The sequence below is a fragment of the Solea solea genome, chromosome 13 (genome assembly GCF_958295425.1).
Source record: "Solea solea chromosome 13, fSolSol10.1, whole genome shotgun sequence".
In the NCBI taxonomy this organism is placed as follows: Eukaryota; Metazoa; Chordata; class Actinopteri; order Pleuronectiformes; family Soleidae; genus Solea; species Solea solea.
This window is the reverse complement of record NC_081146.1, coordinates 22,224,149-22,245,165: the sequence shown is the minus strand read 5'-3', so window position 1 is coordinate 22,245,165 and position 21,017 is coordinate 22,224,149. Positions and strand designations below refer to the sequence as shown.

The 21,017-nt window shown below is 40.0% G+C and overlaps 1 protein-coding gene across 1 annotated transcript; it reads left to right on the top strand.

The window, feature by feature from the left end:
- Nucleotides 1-6,563: 6,563 nt before the first annotated feature.
- LOC131471020 (phosphatidylinositol-3-phosphatase SAC1-B) lies at nt 6,564-19,342 on the top strand. The gene is made up of 20 exons (XM_058647222.1): nt 6,564-6,673; nt 8,268-8,365; nt 8,491-8,565; nt 8,816-8,943; nt 9,083-9,232; nt 9,602-9,661; nt 10,591-10,624; nt 10,987-11,088; nt 11,312-11,397; nt 11,563-11,649; nt 11,989-12,057; nt 12,215-12,294; nt 12,395-12,493; nt 12,742-12,880; nt 13,133-13,202; nt 13,318-13,390; nt 13,891-13,984; nt 16,373-16,465; nt 16,564-16,621; nt 16,729-19,342. Exons 1-20 carry the CDS (start codon nt 6,645-6,647, stop codon nt 16,863-16,865), a joined length of 1,761 nt encoding a protein of 586 aa, XP_058503205.1. The 5' UTR covers nt 6,564-6,644; the 3' UTR covers nt 16,866-19,342.
- The last annotated feature ends 1,675 nt before the right edge of the window (nt 19,343-21,017 follow it).

The window sequence follows — 21,017 nt, the reverse complement described above, 5'->3', positions numbered from 1 at the left end:
CACCACAGGTTCAAAGTTCAAAGCCAAAAAGTGGTTTTTCAGGAAGATTCACAGATTTGTCTCATGGCTGTTTAAGAAAGCGCCATTCACTAATCGCTTCGTTGACTCATCAGTTCAAGAGGAAACTTTTGCTTGTAACAACAGGAAACAATTGTCCATGGCTATCTTAGATAAAGTTGTTACCATTTGTACAAACGAAGAACCTACTGCTGCATTTGACAGAACCACTGAAACATCCACAGCCAAAGCATCCACAGCCATCTTAGATGGACCTGTTACAATTTGCGCAAATGCTGAACCTACCACTGCAGGTTCTGCTGACAACAGACCCACAGCGATCTCAGATGATGCTGTTACAAATGATGGACTAACTGCTGCAGCTGACAAAGCTCCTGTTGCCAGTGATAACACACCTAGTGATGAGGAACCATCAACCTCAGAACCCACAACTTTCCTCAATGAACCTGCCACCATTCATATAAACGATGGATCCTCTGTGACAACTGACAAAACTACTGCTATCTTAGATACAAATGATGGACCCACTGCTGCAGCTGAAAGAACTACAGACGCCAATAACAGACCCAGCAATAAGAATGGACCTATGATGGACCCACTGCTTCAACTGTCCAAACTGACCCCAACAGCAATCTGCTGTGAACCCACTGCTGCAGTGGACAGAAGTACTTTCACCAATGATAACAGACCCAACGATGAGGAACCATCGCAAACAACTGCTGCATCGGACAGAACTTCTGCTGGCAGTGATAAAAGACCCAGTGATGTGAACCCTTCACCTCAAGCTATCATAGATGGAGCCAGTATGATTTGTACAAACAACAGATCTACTGCTGAAGCTGACAGTGTCACCAGCCCCAGAGATGAGAAACCATTGCCCAAAGCACTGACTGATGCAGCTAGCAGAACTTGTGCAGGCAGTGATACCAGACCCAGCAATGAGAAACCATCCCCCACAGTTAACTTAGATGAGGCCTGTGATAACAGTCCACAAGGGAGAGTCAACTCTGTTGAAACATCATTTGCCTCTGTAGGTCATGGATCTAAAGAAGTTGAGGGAAGCACCGCAGGTTCAAAAATCAAACTCAACAAACAATTTTTAAAGAGGATTCACAGATATGTCATAGGCCTACTGAAGAAAGGACCATTTACTTATTGCTTAAATGTCTCGGATAATAAAGAATCTTCTGCTACCAGCAATGAGAACCGATCACCTACAGCTATCAGAGCATGTGGGGAAACTAGCTAACTCTCATCAGCAAGTCATGTTTCTAAAGTTAACAAAAGCAAAAAACACTTTTTGGGATTGATTTTCCAAACAGGATCATCCACTAATAGCTTTGATTACTCGTTAGATTATTTACTTCCGATTCAAATCAAACAAATATTGCAAGCAGCACTGGATAGGCCCTTACAAACCCTGCATGATGAGGCCTGTCACAAATAAGGGACTGGGCACATACAAGAGGACCATGCTCTGAATGTTCTTGAGCTGTGAACATTCCTCAAATTAATTATTTGTTGTTCCCTGTTGCCATTGTAGTATAAGGGGTGCGACGTATGTCCGTGCACATGACCTGTAAGACGTGTAAATTGACCAACATATGAAGTTTGGTGAGTTTTCAAGCATGTTCAAGTCGTCATGTAATGCAATTATTCTCTTGAAAAGAAAGAATACTTTGCACGGCAGTTTCAATAGGGTGCTCACACCAGTCGGTATTTGTGCCCTAATTTTATTAATACAGTGTCAAATCACAACATGAAGAAAACGAGTGGCCCATGAGTGTATGTTAGCATTTATATGCAGATGTGAATAAACACCACTTAATTCTTTATATTATTGACTGCAATAAACCTTAGCAGTGGAAGGAACTTGAAAGCAGAAAAAGGAATAAAAAGTCTTTGATGGTAAGGCTGTTAACCAGTCACGCCTAGAAAAAACTTCACACTGCACTTATTAGGTATAGGTATTTGCTATAGGGGTGTAAATCACAAGGTACCTCACGATACAATATGTGGTTTACGATACCAATAATGTCACAATATGTTTCTGATGACAATATATCACCAATTGATATTTTGACCTGCCCCTAATTAGCCATAACCCTACCATCTCTGGTCTACAAGCAGACAGGCCAGAGGTTCCAAATAGGCGAAATCAGCAGATTAGTAAAGAATTTAAAGCAATAGAGTGGATGCTTACTCAGCATTCACACTAATTAAAGCAAAGGCCTGATTAAAGGCCAAATGTTAGTTTTGTCACTATTTCCTCCAACATTTTTCAGCTGATTTCAACAATTTACACATCAAAACATTTGTTTTTTCACGACATCTGTACAATATCCCTCTCTTGTGATCTGTTTGAATCCTCACCATACTTCATAGTTCTTGCTGTACATTCTCTACAGGTTTTTAAATTTTTTGATCATTATTCATGGTTGCTATCTCCTCCAGTAGATATCGACAATTCTGTGTGGTTATCTGATATTTAAATATCATACATCATAACATGAGACTTGTTTAGGACATTCTCACCACTGCTTCTGCAGTGAAGGAGAAGAAGGAGATGATTCTTCTAAAACTAGATTTTAAGGAAAGACATGAAAGCCAGTTCAATAAACAACTAATGCTGTTCTGACTAATGTATTGCTTATCACTTAACCATAATGTAACATGTGCTTTCTTTCCCAGTGCCTGCCTTTCACACGTGCTGTGGTGAAGTCACGGCCACTGGCCACCTAGATGAAAACCATCAAAGGAAAACTGGCAATGATATCATCATATGAAGTTTAAGGCAGAATAAGGTCAAAACTCCAGAAGGGAGAATCCAGGAATGGACAGTGATTCAACATTATCAAGTTCAAAGTTAACATTGAAGGACCTTGGATGTAAGAGCATTTAGCTGCACTAAAGAACTGTGTTGAAGAAATTTGGACTTGTTTCGGAGAACATTGGACTGTGGCCAGGAACATTATTCCCTATGGAGGGAACTGTTGCACATCTCAGTGTACAGCCTGCCAAAGCTCATTAGAGGAAGTTCAAAGTTGAAGTTCAAAGTTCTTTTTTGTCGTCATTGCTTTGTTGTGACATCAGGATCACACCGTTGCTTTAGCCTGATTTGGATTTTTTTGTTTCGTTTTTTTCTGTCGTTGGTCAGAAACATTCAGCAGTTGAAAATGGATTCATCCATAAGCAAGAGAGACAGTTATGTACCACTTTTGGAATCAAGTGGATATTCAGTGACAAAGCTCCTAGGGATAGGTGTTTTTGGAGATGTGTACGAGTGCCTGAGATCAGACACCAAAGAGATGGTGGCCGTCAAGGTTATACCAAGATATCAATCTGAGATTGGTCAAAATGAGGTACACAACCTTGAACAACTGCGGGAATTTGACGTTGACAAAATGAACCTGATCCGGTTTCACCAGCATTTTGGCCTCAGTGGACATATTTTTCTGGAATTTGAAAAACTAGACATGTCTGTTCTGGATTTATTTGAGAGATCTAACAAGCCATTTAAGTTGTCTGAGATTCAAATCATCACACAGCAGACACTGGTGGCATTGAACACTCTCAGGGGCATAGGAATGATACACACAGACATCAAATTAGACAACATCATGTTAATCAATCATAAGCTACATCCCTTTAAGGTGAAGCTGATTGATTTTGGTTTGGCTTGTGATGTCAAAGGACTGTGTGTTGGTGACATCTTGTATATCCCACAGTACAGGGCCCCTGAAGTCTACCTTGGCCTTCCCCTGAATGAGGCTGTAGATATGTGGGCTCTTGGATGTGTTATGGTCAGCATGTACATCACTGCAAACCTGTTTTCAGGAAAATGCGAATTGGGCACAGTGGAAGAAATTGTACAATTGCTTGGTCAGCCTGATGATCACCTGTTGAATACTGGAATTTATACTCATAAGTATTTTTACAGAAACAAAGACACCTGGAAGCTGAAATCAGAGTGCAGCTGTTCAACAGGGAATAGCTCCATGAGCTCTTTTAGCAGCAGTGAGACGACTCCTGTCCACGAGCCGTTGAACAGTATGACATCAAAGCTGCTTACCAGTCTCAAAGACATAGTGAAAAGTCGCCCAGGTGTTGCTGAGTATAAGGACACACAGGCCTTTGAAAGCTTCATTGTACAGATCCTGCAAGTAGATCCACAAAAAAGAATCACTCCCAGAGAAGCTCTGAGACACCCTTTTCTCACTTTGGAACACTTTCCTAGTGATTTCTTTAATGGCTCATCCAATCATGAAAAAACAGCTGCTTGCACTGAGAAACCATCGCCTACATCTGACATAGCTGCTGCTGCTGCAGAGGCTGCAGGAGACACAACCACTACTGTCAAAGATAACAGACCACACTGGCTTTCCCTTGCGGCTAGCCTGGATGATATTGTGGATGAGACTTCGCTCATATCTGTAAGTCTTGTTTCTGATGGATACAACACTGATGAAGGAACAACAGGTTCAAAAGTCAAAAGATGGATTTTCAATAGGATTCACCGAGTTGCCTCAAGGCTGTTCAAGAAAGGACCGTTCGCTAATCGCTTGGATGAGGTGTCTGCTTACAGCAATGCAAAACCATCGCTCACACCGATCTTACATGAAGCTGTTCACGATTGTACAAACGATATACCCACTGCTGCTGCTGCTGGCGCTGCTGGCAGTGATTACACACCCAGCTATAAGAAACCATCACCTATCTTAGATGAAGCCTCTACCATTTGTACAGACAATGGACTCACTGCTGCAGCCGACAGGAAGACCGCTGGCAGATGCAGTGATGAGAAACCCCCAGCAATCTTAGATAAAGCCATTACGATATGTACAAATGGTGGAGCCACTGCTGCAGCAATTGATACAAGACCCAGCAAGGAGAAAGTATCACCCACAGCACTGAGAGCTATCTCACATGAAACCAGCGAAAACAGACCACGAGGCAAAGCTAGCTCAGATGACGACGCTGTAAATGAGACGTCACTCTCCTCTGCAAGTCATATTTCTGTTGGGAACAGCAGTAGCAGACAAAACAAACTGTTCAGATGGATTAATAGATTGATCTCCAGGCTGTTCAAAAAGGGGCCAACCAGTAATAGCTTTGATTTCTCATTAAATCCCGAAGAGACTGCTGTTTCCAAACCAAATCAAACAAGGGCTGCAAGCAGCGCGAGAAGGGCCCAAACTGCCCCTCCTTGCATGTCAAGGCAGGCTGCAAATCAGGCATTGGCTGACTTCAAGAGGATGGTGCTCTGAATATTCTAGAGCCATGGTCCTCAAACTGTGGTGGTGGAACATGAACCTCCACGACTTGGTGTTACTTGGAGATTAGAAATTAGCATATTTGAGGGACAGCTCAGTTTTAAAAGATAAAGTAAGAGAAGCAGAGGAGGAATAGTGATTATATTGGACAAAGGATATTGACGATTGGAGCTGCTGGGCAGGAGGAAAAGAGGAAGACCACAGAGGACATGAGGACAGTTGGTGTAACAAAGATGCAGATGATACACCTACAACAACAAAAGGTTGAAGCTGAAAGAAGACAGAGAAGTAAAAATTTAGTAGCATATAAAAAGTGTCACCATATCCCTTGTTCAGTCTCTGTCCAGTTAGGCTCTGACCAGTGTCTGAAGCACGGTGAGGAAGAGGATGATGAGGGAGTAACATAAGTGGACATAGATAGATAGCAAGAGATGTTACAGTGTCTAAGAGTTTTATGTAACAGTTCTCATGTAAGCCTGCTGTAGAGTGTGGCTGAAAACAGTTAATAATAAATCATTTCACGTAAATCAGATTTTTTTAAGTGATATTAATTGGCGGGCGCATGAAATCAATTGGTGGGCCATGAGTTTGAGATCTCTGCAGTGGGTGGTGCTGTGACTATATTTGGATGCAGAGTACAAGACGCATAACTTTAAAATGAGGTGTCAGTAGTGTTCCGAATCAAGTGAAAAGTGTCAGTGGAGTGTTGGTAATAAAGTGGGCAGTGTAGCACTGTTTGTAACCTAAATAAATAAATACAGCCATACATTAAAATGTGAATATTTCCTGGTTTCGTTTCCCCATATAACAAAGAAATCATAAAAACTGGATCATTTTGGTTTGTGGACAAAACAAGACATTTGAGAACATCATCATTTCCTGGTTTGGCGAACACTTTTCAACATTCTTCCAGATTTTCTGACATTTTACAGACCAAGTACTCAATTCACGATAAAATAATCGCCAGTTTAATCGATGATGAAAATAATCGTTAGCTGTCTGTTGCGTACCTCCAGCCCAGAAGGTGGCAGTTTGTGGCCGTAAATCGCCATTTAGTGTATATATACATATATATATATATATATATATATATATATGTATATATACATATATAGTATTATTATTACATACATATATGTATATTAATATACAATGTGTATTTAATTATTTTTACTTTTAAGTAATAGTTCAGTTAGATCAACATTTCGAAACACTCCATACCAGATGGTGGCGGTAATGCACCAAATCGTTGTTTGCCAACCGCCATTAAACCTCAGAAAAGAAGAAGAAGCAACTTCCAGTCAGACAACGTCGAAGAAGAAGACACGTCACTGAGGTCAGACGGGAGGAAAGATGGCAAGCACCTATGAGACTTTTAACTTGTAAGTGTAAACCAATTATGTGGACACCATGGCGCTTTTTTTGACGTCTCTGCTGAGCGGAGAGACGGACAGTGACTGTGAGGACGGAGCCTGACAGGCTAACATTAGAGCAGCTAAACGTGTTTGTGCTACAGCAGCCGCTGCTTCTCGTCATGCTACTTCTCACTGAGCTACATCTGATATCAGACTCACTCACAGAGCACAAGTTTGCTCCGCCGACGGTCCGTTTTAAATCCGCCTGGGCTGCGACATTAGCATGTGGACTGTTCCGTGTCCGCAGAGCACGAGTGAAGGTACAGTTTAGAAGTGTACTCTTCACTCTGTGCAGTCACATTAGCTCTGGTAGTTCATAGAGCTTTTCGGTCTGCGCGCGGTGTTCTCTCTTATCTGCCTCCACCTGTTCCACAGGAAGGTGGAGGAACTATTTGTTGTAAGAACGTTGGTGCTCAGGTCCAACCCATCTTCAGGTCACTGTTAGTGTCGTATGGTGTTAGTTTAGTGTCTGTTGTGGTTTATGGTGTTTCTTGGTGATCTATGGTGTTTGCTGGAGGCTGTTTGGTGTCATATCAAGTAGTGACGCCCGGCGAGAGAAGTTTACTTTAGAGCGCCTATATTTGTTAAATCAAAAATATCGATATTTGGCCTGGCATATCGATTATCGTATTGTACAAAGAAGGACGGCGATATTTCACCAAATAGATATTTTTGACACACCCCTATTAGTTTCGTGTGTGTTGTGTTTTATGGTGCTTATCGTGATTCTTGGTGTCTTCTTTGTCTTGCTTTTTGTTGATGGTTGTTTAGTACAGCTGGGAATTACGCGGTACCTGACGATATGATATGATAAGTGATACATGGTCCATGATACCAATAATATCACAATACAACGATATCTGTCTGACTGAAGAAAACAAAACGTTAAACGAAAAGTTAAAAGTACAGAATTTCTCTGTTTATTCACAACATAGAGAACAAAGTGCATAAAGCCTCTTAACGTAGCTTTCTCCGCTGTAAAGAGTGGCACTGACATGAGGACAGATCAAATAGCGATGCCTGGCAAGTGAAACTGAAAGGGACTGTTTACTTTAGATTGCCTTAATTTATTTAATCAAAATATCCTTTTGTTTAGTTTGTATTGTGTTTTATGCTGTTTGTTGGTTATTTGCTGTGTGTTGTGGTTTAAGGTGTGACTTGATGATCTTTGGTGTTTTATGGTGGTTATTTTGTTTTTGATTTTTTTTAATGTATTTTACTTTTGAGGATTTTGCTGATAGCATAGAGAACATGAAAAGAACCACAAAAACTGCAATAAGGAAGTGATTTTTATTTAATCATGCCATGGCAGTGGCAACAGCAGTATAGCAAAGAGAGGTGGCTGCATGACAAAAAGATACAGAGAAGCTCCCTCAAAGAATTGCATTTCTCAAGACTAAAACAAGTTTGTTCAGTAGTTTGACTGGATAAATGCCTCTTGCCCCACCTGCCCCTGTGCTGCAGCTGCGGTTGTGGCTGTTGTAGCTTATGGTGCTTTGTGATGTTTGGTATATGCTGGTGTGTGTTGTTTTTGAAACTGCTGTCCTCCACATCTCACCAGGCGCACAACACCGGAGAAGTTTTACATAGAGGCCTGTGATGATGGCACTGTGGATGTCTTGGCGATTGACAGGGTGTCAACTGAGATGACTCTCACAGGTAAGCAAAGGTTTTCCTCCCACAAATGTGTGCATTTTTACATCACAAAGCAAAAGTGAACAGGTATGAAAACTTGCATACATACTCACATATAAATACAATGCACTATACTGTTGTGTCTTCAGTGAGGAGGGACATCCCTGCATCAGCCGAGACCAGGCCAATATGTGGACTCATGGGGACCATACGTTTGGTGGCAGGTCAGTTCAATATCCAGCGCAGGGGTGGGCAATATTGTACAAAACGTTAATCTGGATGAAATGTTTCGTTTGTTTGTTTACACTGTGTGTTAATATATTATGTTGCAGTTGAAGACGTTTCATTTATGTTTTATTTCCCTCATGTAACACAGAAAGATTATGTTCCACGCAGACATAGAACATATGATCATAATGGAAATATACAGCAATGTGTTATGAATTCTTTATTCCTCTCACCTGCTTGTGTTAGGCATGTACCTCATTGTCATCACAAAGAAGAAGAAGGTGGGGGATTTGCTGGGTCATGCTGTGTGGAAGGCTCTAGACTTTGACATCATCTCTTATAAGAAGACAATTCTACACCTGACAGACAGCCAGGTAGGATCTTACATGTTTTTTTTAAATAGCCCAGATGAGAAAGCACTTTAAATAAAGTGTTTAAACTGCTGTCAGAATCATTCCACTCTACCACCCTTCCTCAGCCAGAGTCTTGTGCTGGATTTGTCTCTTGTTGCAGATGCAAGACAACAAGACCTTCCTGTCGATGATCAGCAACGTGCTTCACACGGACGGCTTCTACTTTGCAACAGACTACGACCTGACACACACGCTGCAGCGCCTGGCCAACACAAGCCCGGAGTTTCAGGAGATGAGTCTACTTGAAAGGGTTAGACATATACACTAACTTCCATTCTTTTTTATTCGGTATATGACTTATTTTCTCTGTGGAATTAAACACTGCATCAGACATGTGAACTATAAAATCGAAGTTAAAGTTAAATAATTGAATAAGTAATTGGTTAATTAGTTGTTTGAGTTTTTATGTACCCATAATGTGTTCATATATGCATATGGATATTCTCAGAGCAATACTGTGATATGTATGTATAGATAGATGGATAGATAGATAGATATTTTTCATAGAATTCTCTTAGGCAGCGTTTCCCTTCTTATCTCCAGGTTTTGGTTACAGCTATGGCCACGTTTGTATTTGACTATCTAATAATGTGTGCTAAGTTAACTGTCCATGTTGCAGGCAGACCAGCGTTTTGTCTGGAACGGCCACCTACTGAGGGAATTCATTGCTCAGCCAGAGGTAGGAAGAATTGTTCTCTTTTTTTGGGCTTTTCACTTCAAGTTTTGTTCCAGAGGTCGACAGATTTTTAACAGCTTTTTAATGACCGGTACTTATCTTTTGGAAATCCAGGCAGTCGAGGTGAACAAATTCAAATGGTGTTTTGAAATACTGCACTTAGCAAATTGCATATTTCAAAGTTTGTACTATAAACATAAACCTTTACACGTCACTGTTTTTTGTTGTTTTCCTTATTTCATGAATGAGAACATTGGTTTGTTTATATTTGATGGCAAATCATGTGGTGATGCTCCATCACATTTCAAATCTATTACACAGTAATTATTGAACTGAAGTTCACTTAAAATATAATGCACAATTGCAATATTCATCATCTGTAAAACTAGTTGTTAGAGACTCTTCTTTGTCATTTGTCCCTGCAACAAGGCAATTGCCTTGAGATTAATTTTACGGTTCAACAGTTGGTGGTGCTAAAACTCTACCCATGTGCATTAAACCAAGCAGGTGGATCACATGTTGAAAAGATCTCCAGTTAAGCAAACCACAGTGACAAACTTCATCCAGCTGTTTTTAAAGGATTTAATGAAAACTGTTAATGAAAAGTAATTGAAGCTTTCGTTCTTAAAGATATGCTTGTCCATTAATCTGTGCCAAAGTGAGACATGGTACAAAGTAAAAAAAATAAAAGTAGTGAATGCTGCTGAAAGAGTCGTAGTTCAAAACCTCTCATGTTTCCTCCTGGGCTGCAACTAACTTGTGTTGGTTTTAAATATACAAATATTTTTAAATAAATTTTTATTTCAGTTTCAACATGTACATAATCCTATTCATCATGACCTTTGACAGTAAGCGATATTCACATGGACATAAAAAAACAAACCAAATGACAGTAATGCATTCCATCATTTGTCTCTGCTCTCATCCTACAGTTACACAAGTTTGTGTATCCTGTTGTCCACGGCTGTATCCTTTCTCTTTGTTGTCTGACGGTGTAGCGGACGGTGCCATTTTAGTAAATGAGTGAGTGGTTGGTTATTTGAGTGAAGCGCTGTGTCTTTATTTTATCAGCTTTCCATCGCTGTAGTTGCACCTTTATGACCTTTATAAATGCTTCATGTGCCTCATATGGTCATAGAAGGCTGTAAGGTTGAGAAAAATAACTCTGTACATTCTAAAAGTGTACTTATATTTAAAAAGAAGAATGAGGAAAAAAAAAAAACTTTATATATTTAGTCATAGTTATTGTGTGAACATCTGTTGCTCTGACTTATTGCTCTAACATTCCATGTTGGTACGGTTGGTATCTTGACACATATCTTGACTAGTCATCATCATGAAGTCGAGCTTCATCAATGGAAAGATGTTTGAGTGGACTATCATCTCCAGGAGGAGCTGTTTCAGAGCCGGTGTCCGCTACTACGTCAGAGGTAACACTACAGTCCTGTCCACTCCACTCTACTGACCGCATCTGTCACTTTCTCTGTCATAAACCCTCGAAACTACCTTGAAATGACCATGTCAATTGACAAACCCATTGGGTCTTGGGTCCTGTTGGGTCAGGTGTACAGACCATAAGCTGTAGATACTAATTTCAGTTTATTGGTTTGGTTTGGTTGAATAACTCTTCTGTCTATGTGGTTTCATCTATAGGAATTGATTCTGAAGGTCATGCTGCTAATTATGTGGAAACAGAGCAGATAGTGCAGCACAACAGTGCTAAGGCATCGTTTGTTCAGGTGAGTCTAAGCAATAGTGCTGTTCGGTTTCGCCATGAGAAAGAGTCAGTGGAGCAACAGTACAGCTATGTCATGCTTGGGTGTTTTGTATATACTCCAATGAGACGTGTGCTGGAAAGCTGGATGATTATACCCGGTTTTGCATTATGCCCTTTCTCTTCATAGACGAGAGGCTCCATCCCGTTCTATTGGTCCCAGAGGCCAAATCTCAAGTACAAACCAAAACCACAGATCAGCAAAACAGTCAACCATGTAAGTTGTCTTTAGTTTTACATTTTAGACACAACAAGGATCTTTATGATTTCACTCATTTTCCAGGGTTCCCACAGGCCCTTGAAATACTTGATAGTTTGTGATTTTGACATGGGTCAGTGAAAGTGCTTGAATTTTGTGCAAGAAATAAGTTAAGTGGATATTAAGCTTAATATCTACCTTAATTTGTTACAATGCCACAATTTGCCCTCCCATCTTAAGCTGTGTTAGCACATTTGGTTCTTGAATTTGAGGGAGTTGGTCCTGGAAAGTCAACCATGGTGTTGGAACCCTCAGCTTTTCTTATGCAGCGTGACTTCTCTCTGTCTATTTCTATAGCTGGATGGATTCCAAAGACACTTTGACTCACAGATTATTCTCTATGGAAGACAGGTCATTTTGAACTTGGTAAGTATATAAAAAGATAAGAAGAAAGTTAATTATCGCACCTCATTTTATTTGTGCCTTTTTATTGTGTCTGCTAGATTGTTTCCACACAAATCAGTAAAAGGAAATGTTTATTTATGGATTGGTTTTTGATAAAAATACAAACCTTTTTTGACAGATAAACCAAAAGGGCTCAGAAAAACCTCTGGAGCTTTCATTTGACAAGATGGTGACTAGCTTGGGCAATGGCATGATCAAGTAAGGTCTATTCCATCGCTCTGCTTTTATCTCTCCTTGTATTGATTCCACTTCAGATTTGGTTGAGGTAAAGTTCTGTTAAATGCTTTTGTTTGTGCAGGTACATAGCTTTTGACTTCCATAAGGAGTGTAGTCGGATGAGGTGGCACCGCTTGCAGATGTTAACGGACCAGGTCGCTGAAATGCAAGATGAGTTTGGGTCAGTGTGTGATTTACATTCCGACTGTATTTTCGTCTGTCAAATCTTAATGACCAAAAAGTTTGAACTTAAAGTCACCCATTCACACACCCTTGAAATGAATGCTTTGACTGTGTATGTACAGCAATTTTTTTTTTATTCTCACACTGCCAGCACATCCATCACAGGCACTTTGGGGTTTAGTGTCTTGGCCACTAGAAGAGCTGGATGACTCACTCTTCTCGCTAATGTTGTGTATGTGTATTCAGGTACTTCCTTGTGGATGCAGATGGGAAGGTGCTGTTGAACCAGGAGGGAACTTTTCGAAGCAACTGCATGGACTGCCTGGATCGTACCAATGTCATCCAGAGCATGCTGGCTCGACAGTCTCTGCAGTCACAGCTACAGGTAGAACCTTTTAGTCAGGCAGTAATAATAAAGTCAAAATGTCAGACTTGCCTCAGTACCTAACAAAGGATTCAAAACCGCCTTAGTGGCTGATGATTTAACCAGCACAGATGCACAAGGTAATGAGTTTGTGATGTAGAAATTGGATATTTGTGTGTGTAGTTGATACAGGCAGTATTGTGATTACATGTGATTCAACAAGAGAAGATTATAAAATGGGGCTTCACTAACTTCTGCTCTTTTTGCCAACAGAAAATGGGAGTCCTGCACATGGGTCAGCAGATTGAGGAGCAGTTGGACTTTGAGAAGATGTTCAAAAACGGTGGGTCCTCCAGCAGTGTCTTTATAATCAATAACTTTGTCCATCTACATTGAATCTACATTTCCTCTAATGCATTTTCTCGTTCGTCTCCTCCTTTCCTGTTTGTCCAATGCAGCCTGGGCAGACAATGCAGATGCTTGTGCTAAGCAGTACGCTGGTACTGGTGCCTTGAAGACAGACTTCACAAGGTAATGTTTTACATAGGTAACGTTCAGTTAAACTTGTGCATACTAATTCTGTAATGACAAAAGTGCCCTGATATTTATACGCCCTCATTTCTGACCCAGATCCACTTTTTCAAACCACATTTGGAGGCGGTCATGGGATGTATATGACTACATTCTTTTAACTCGCATCAACTCAAGTCTGTGTCTCTGCATACAGTGTGGGGGAAATGAGATCTGCTCACATTGCCCTGACTTTCATTAGTGTCTGATGTACTGTTTATATCCAGCTTTCATTAATTGAGAAGCTAAACAACAATCCAAGTGTCATTGCACATTGAAATGTAAAAATATTATCCATACAGATAACGTGCAACAGGGAAAGAACAAGGTTTTTTGTGGGCATCATGAATGTCATCAGTTATTTTGGACTTCACTACGCGGATTGAGATTCTAGAGGAAAAGGTGAAGAAGGAACAGAGAGATTTTGTGTTTGTTGTTGACCCCCCATGTTGCTCTTTCAGGACAGGAAAGAGAACTCAGTGGGGCCTGGTGATGGACGGCTGGAACTCCATGATCCGATATTACAAAAACAACTTCTCTGATGGTTTCAGACAGGTGGGTCCAAACCTTTGTTGATTTTTTGAGTACCATTGTGTCACCACGTTAGTGATGTATATTGTACAGTCACGTAAAAACATTCAATATATATTAAGTATGGTTATGGTATGTGTCAGTATGGTATGGTTAGGTGAATCTAAAGATGTTAAATCAGGAGCAGCTGGGCTTGTCTGTAGACCAGTTTCTCCTGATTGAAAGTGTTTGGATAATTATGAAATAGATGAATGAGAATCTCTACAGTTGCCTCCTCTTAACTGAAAGGACAGGCAGTTTTCTGCAGTGTCTACCATTACGGCACAGTCTTTCAATGTGTTTGCACGGAATAACTGGGACTAAATGAAATTTTGTTGGACTAAAACACACCCAGATAATGTGTTTGGGAGTCTAATTACGACTCCCTGTGCAGCCAATCTCAATCATGCCTGGACGGTATGTGACATTCAAACCCGTACATCTTTTGGACCGACTAACCCTAACCCTAACACAGTAAATGAGCTTGATTTCTCACTCGTGCTTGTAATCTGGGACAGAGGTGCAAGTGAAATGCGTGATTTAACTGTGCATGGAAATTGACTGAGTTGTCTACAATATCACTGGAAGTGATTGTCATGGTCTGATGATCTCAGAGGGTGTTCTAAAGAAATCATATGAATAAAAACGAACGAATAACAACGGTGGCATCTATGCAACGGTTAGTGTTTATTTTTTAGGATTAGTCAACTATCTTTAATTACACTTAAATCTTTTATGTTTTTACAGTGTACTGATAGTTAACCATATCTGCCCGTGCTCGCTCTTCATGGAGTCGATGAAATAAACCTGTTTTTCATTGTAAGAGATGTCCAGAGCGTATCTGTACTCTGCCGTTTGCCCCTCCAATCCAGTCTCACTGTCTTAGCCTCTAACTTGGTTTTTGTGTCGACCAAAGTGATGTCATCACTGTCATCCTTAGCGGCACTGAGGTTTAATGGAAGATGTGTCATTACATATAATGTTACACACCCACTCACCTTTTATATTTGGCAATAACTACTGCAGTAAACTGTATTATTATATTATCGTCCCGACTCTAGAAGAGCTACAGGAAACTAAATCTTTGAACGAGCTTTTGAGTAATAAATGTGTGTCTTACACACTTTACGGTTTTCCTTTATTGTTATTGTCCTGTGTGTTTTCTGTTTTGCACTTTGTTATAATCTTATGTAACTTTGTTGCTATTGTTTTATAACCATATAAAGCACTTTGACTCATGTCCGTAAAAAGTGCTGTACAAATACACATTATTTTACAGAACCTCCTCCAGGTTCAGTGCTGACGATTTATACCTACACACACACACACACTTGAACAAGTTCATTCACCTTACTGTTCATTCGCAAGTTATGCTGAATGTGCAGCAGGGCTGCTGCATCCTTGTGTCAATAGTGATGCAGAAGAAAATGTTACCAACACTTGAACAACAAAATAAGATTAATGTTCCAAGACGTTCTGCCTTCAAAGTTCCTGGTGTTTGTGACGGTCTGAGGTCCATCAACACCAGTGAGGGTAAAATTAAAAATTGCATTTAGTTTTAGTACAATTTATTTATGGTTTGTGAGCTTTGATGAATATGGTTATTTAGATCTGATTTGAGATCTAAATGAATTAGAATACTTTATTAATCCCGGGGGAAATTGTTTTTGTTCCAGATGCTCCGTGCAAAGTGAAATAGAAATACATCAGTGGAAACAAGGCATAACATATGGATATAAAAACAGTAAAATAGGCAATAAGATGGAATGAAATAAAATATTAAAAAAAATAAAAAATGAAAGTTTTACCATATTTAAATGGTTGCATCAGCTGGCTGCAACGATTATTGTTAATTGCTTAAGTCAAGTCACTTTTATTTATACAACCCAACATCACAAACTGAGGTTGCCTCAAAGGGCTTTACAGTCTGTTGACCATCTCTATCCTTGGACCCTCACATCGAATGAGGAAAATATCCCTCAGCAGATGACTTACTTAGGGCACCAGTGTGCCCAGTGCTCACTTTGCCATTCTTTGAATAAAAAGTGCCAGAATTATTGTTAGAAATTCGTTGGGTGTATCACATTTTTTCCATAGTCACAGTTGCCATTTAAACACACCAAAAATACATAAAAAACAAAAACTATCAAACACAAAAAAGGCACATATTGAATGGGTACTGCACCAGTTGTAAGATCTACTTACTATGTAAAGTGCCTTGAGATTTTGTGTGTTGTAATTTGTTGGCTTTATACGAAGAAAATCTTCACACAAAGTTATTTTTTTCATCCAAATTTTACCGCTACTCTGATATTTAGAGCAGCTGCAAAAACAGTTGAAACTGTAGGAATTGTTTGGTCTCTTTTAACTCAGGATTCCATTGATTTGTTCCTGGGGAACTATGCTGTGGATGAAGCGGATTGGACCACCCAACTCCGTGACCCCAAAGACTGGAAGTTTATGACGGTAAGAGAGACTCACTGCTCTGTGCCGAGTTTCAGCCCAGCTAGACTGATGCTTTTGTAGTTTTTCTTAAATTTTACTGTGGTCATCTTCTCTTCTAGCTGCCTATCATCATGGTTGTGGCATTCTCCATGTGCATCATCTGCCTGCTGATGGCTGGTAAGACAAACCCACAGCCGTAGGCTTTATTTCTCTTAAAATGAATAATAATTTGATATTAAATGAAAAAATTAGTGTTTGATTCCTCCACTTCTTCTTCTTCTCAGGCGACACGTGGACCGAGACTCTGCCCTATGTTCTGTTCTGGGGCATGGCCAGCGTGCTGACGGGCGGCTTCATCCTGTTTAATGGACGTGACTTTGTAGATGCTCCTCGGTTGATCCAGAAGGAGAAGCTGGACTGAATGTGTGTGTGTGGAAAGCAGCTAGGCCCTGGCGAGCTCACAGCCTCATCCACTAGCTCTTCATCACCTTACCCCCAGCATCAGCAACATCGTGTCTGGAGCCTGTACTAACAGAGAGGGGGCGGCAGTGGAGGAGGGCGGCGGGTTAGCCGGGGAAGGCCGCGTGTACGACAAAGGTGGAAAGACAGAGACTGGGAGTGCACAGGCCTGCTGCTGTCCACACCGCACCGATTATTATGTGGGCAGAACCGTCTGTCCACACGTTTTAATGGACACTGGACTTTTGGAGTTGGTCTGAACTGGATCTCATTGTTCCTGTTTTCACAGGGATGTGGGATGAAGAATTTTATTGAGGAAGTTTGTCCTCCTGCATTGGGATCAGATAACAGCTGCTGTGATGACACAGCACAGCTGTAAATGATTTACTGTTGATTTCTCCTTTTGTCTCTTATATGTTTACCATTTGCCAGTATGTGTTTATCCACATACATTAACTGTGGCCCCTTTTACACCTGGCATTAAATGCGTTTTCTGTAATCGGATTGCAGTTGGATAGCGCCTGACCACCTGGAATTACATGTGTAATTACACCCAAGACACATTCAGGACAGATTGTTATCTGATCTGCCAAACCAAGTTTCCGATGTGTCTCCACTCTACCCACAACAACTCTGTGAGAGGAATTACATTGATGGCTCCAAGCACAGCTAACGTGAAAGCAAAACTGAGCAGTCTCCTCTTTGCTTTGGTCGGTTTTCTGCTTGTTGGACACGACTTCTTCCTCTGCTTTGAAAAGCAAAGAGGAGTCTTTACAATAGCACAACTACACATCACAGGATGTGACGCTGTGACGCTGTGGTGACGAGGATTTGTGAATTTTATAAAAATTATACATTTTTATAAAATAGCGGTGTTACTGTCTACTGTCTCTCCACAGCTGACGTGAGATTCCATGCAGAACAATGAGCGAGTAATGCAAGAAGGAGCAAATAACGTGAGGCCTGAGAAATTCAAATTCCAAGATCTCTGTCTCACCAAAGAAAATTACAAAGACTGACTTGGACCAAGATCCCAAAGGACAATCACTTTTCCAGCGTGCTGCAAATCAATAAAAGTGGACTCCATGGGTAAAAGTGCCTCTTACAAGTTAAGCTGTGTCAGTACATTTAATCCCTGAATTTGAGCCAAATGGTCCTGGAAAGTCTAGAAAGATCTTGACGTGGACGCTGGAGTTAATAACGCATGTTATTACCAGGTGTAAATGTATGTGGTGAAGCACTGTCCAGTCACAGAAAACACATTCTAATGTCAGGTGTAAAGGAGGCCAACATTAAACACTGTTTTTATTGTTAAGACCAGTGACGGGTCAACAATGTGTCATGTTCTGAAGGCCTCAAGAATCCGGGCCTTTGTCATTTAAAGGTCCAGTGTGTAAGAGTTAGTTTCATGCTGGATGCATGCGGCGGCGCATAACGGCAGCAGCGCTGAACTGATGCATTTCACACAATTCTGTCCCTCACACCTGTCTCCTGCTCACCTGCTGCTATGTTTTACATACGGTTTGCCTTTTTAATATAATATACAAACTTAAATAATCTTTAATACTTCTCTGTACTCAAGTAGATGCCAGGACTCTTTTGCATGAAGCAGCACATCTGTTGGTGCTGGACGTATTTCACAATGAAGCTTTGTTGAGGGGGGGTGCGGGGAATGGGTAAACCAGAGTGTTCTTGTTGTGAAACAGGAATAGGACATGTATGCTACATTTCTAGATGCTGAAAATGTGAAGAAAGATCAAACACACACACACACACACAGCCAGTGTTAACGGTCTCATTAATTAACATGTGCCTAAATGAAAAGAGAGACGTGCCGCAGCAGTTACAAGCCGCACATGCATCCAATGTGAAACCGGCCATGGTGACATCGGGTGGAGAACTTTTCAGCTGCAACAGGGAACTATGGTGGCCCTCACAGACCATAAAGGATATTGTTGTTTTTCGTTTGCCGTGTCAGCAGACGCACAGAACACACACTCTGGCCGTTTTGGCTCCTGAAAAAAAACTGCTGTAAGAATAGAAAACTAACTTTATGATTTAGAAGTGATTATACACTTATACAATCATTTTTTGGGGGGTTAGTATATTGAATTTCTGCCAATAATAAACTCTTCTAAATGCTACACACTGGACCTTTAAATGTCAGTCAATGGACATTCCAATAGAAATGATGTACTATTTACTGTAAAGGTGGTTTTATGCTCCTCTCTCAATGTGCCTCATGCAGAAACTAGTGTAAACAGATTTGTTGTATGTGGGAATGATGATCCAGTTTCATTCACCATTTTTCTTGTTTGCAGGTCTTTCTCTGACGTACAGTTTAAATCTTTAAAGCTGAAAAATGTAGTCTGACACTTAAAAGTATTAATGAAATGAGCTCATATTAAATATTTAAATAAAACTGATTTCTGAGCATCACTGCAGCGGCTAAACAATGTGTTTCAGTCTTTGTTGAACTTGATGTCTTGTTTTTATAATGTATTTTGTTTATTATTGTTTTTATTTAACCTTAATTTAAACAGGACATCCTTTTAAAGACTTTGGCTTTAAACAGCTCAACATTTTCAGTTCAGTTAAAAATAATAAGCAGCATGTCAAACATAAGGAGGCAGTAATGCAGTTGAAACAGCTGCTACTTACGGTCACAACACACTTCAATTTAGATTTCAAATTTTCCGCAGGAATTATATGCGCTTTCCAAATTACTCCATGAACAGAAAATATTCTTATACATTTAGAGTTTTTCAATTAAAGACATTGCAGGTAAGAAAATAATCACAAATTTACCACATGACATGCAAAGTAGGACTGCAACTAACAATGGATTAACCTGTCAATTAATAGAGTTCTTGTTTGTCAGAAAATGTTGAAAAATGACAATCAGTGTTTTTCAAATCTGGTTAAAATGTTTCAGTTTGAATGATTAGTGACTGCAGTGCATAGAAAATTAAACCAATAATAACAATAAGAGTCACTTTATCTCTCACTCCATCTTAATCTAATCTCATAATCTTCAAATCACTCACGTGGAAAAATGAGTGATGATCTCTGTAACCCTTTACAGTATGGTAACAACATGGTAATAATTGTCAAATAAGGAAGTAGTATTATAGCGGTATCATCTTATGTCTCATGCATTTTCCACCTTGTTGATAACAACGGTCCCAGTGTGATGATAAGGTTAAATTATTATAGTTATTTTTGTAGGATTTAATCCAGGGTTTGAATTATAATCGGATTTTCTAATAACTGACGTCAAACTAAGACTGGGATAAATACTAGGGATGGACGTTGCCACATTTTTGTGTCCGATACCGATATCAAAAACTTGAGTATCCACCGATACCCGGAGGTGGAAAGATTACTGAAATAAATAAAAGTACCACTATTTTGAAAACATTTCTACTTTAGTACAAGTAAAAATACTGGTCTAAAAATGTACTCAAGTTAAAGTAAAAAAGTAGCTTGTTTAAAATGTACTCAGAGTAAAAGTTACTTAGTTACTTTTGTAACAAGGTTGGGGTTCTTTCTTGTGTGCATGCAAAAAGGATAAGAGGACACAAATCTCACATGAATTGTTTTTAATTAAAGGCAAACCTTTACAAATGAATGTGCTGACAAAATAAAATATGTAAACACGTAACGTATCAGTCAAAATGGATGAAAGGTCGCAACTGCTTCAACTTACTCACTCAAGGACCTTAATTCACCTGTCCTCATCGTTCATCTGTCCAGATCATTCACTTTTCTGTCCTCATCATTCACCTGTCCACATCATTCACTTTTCTGTCCTCATCATTCACCTGTCCACATCATTCACCTGTCTATCCTCATCATTCACCTGTCCTCATCATTCATTCACCTGTCTGTTCTCATCATTCTCCTGCCACCTGCCATCCACCTTACAAAGTTTTAAAAAAATCAAGTCCAATTTAAAAATCCTCTCGTGTGGGACTGGTTTAACATGAACTCTGACCTTTCACCTCTATTCCTCTAATCTCACCTGCTTTCACATATCAGGCCACGCTGCTGCCTACTGCTGGTACTGATTGATGACTGTACAGAATCATTTACCGCTGCCAGTAGTGTGTTG

Excerpts from the sequence above, each read along its gene's own strand:
- LOC131471020 (XM_058647222.1), top strand. The coding sequence starts at position 6,645 with ATGGCAAGCACCTATGAGACTTTTAACTT. Across the intron at positions 8,944-9,082 it reads TACACCTGACAGACAGCCAG|ATGCAAGACAACAAGACCTT; the intron begins GTAGGATCTTAC and ends CTCTTGTTGCAG. Across the intron at positions 12,881-13,132 it reads CTCTGCAGTCACAGCTACAG|AAAATGGGAGTCCTGCACAT; the intron begins GTAGAACCTTTT and ends TTTTGCCAACAG.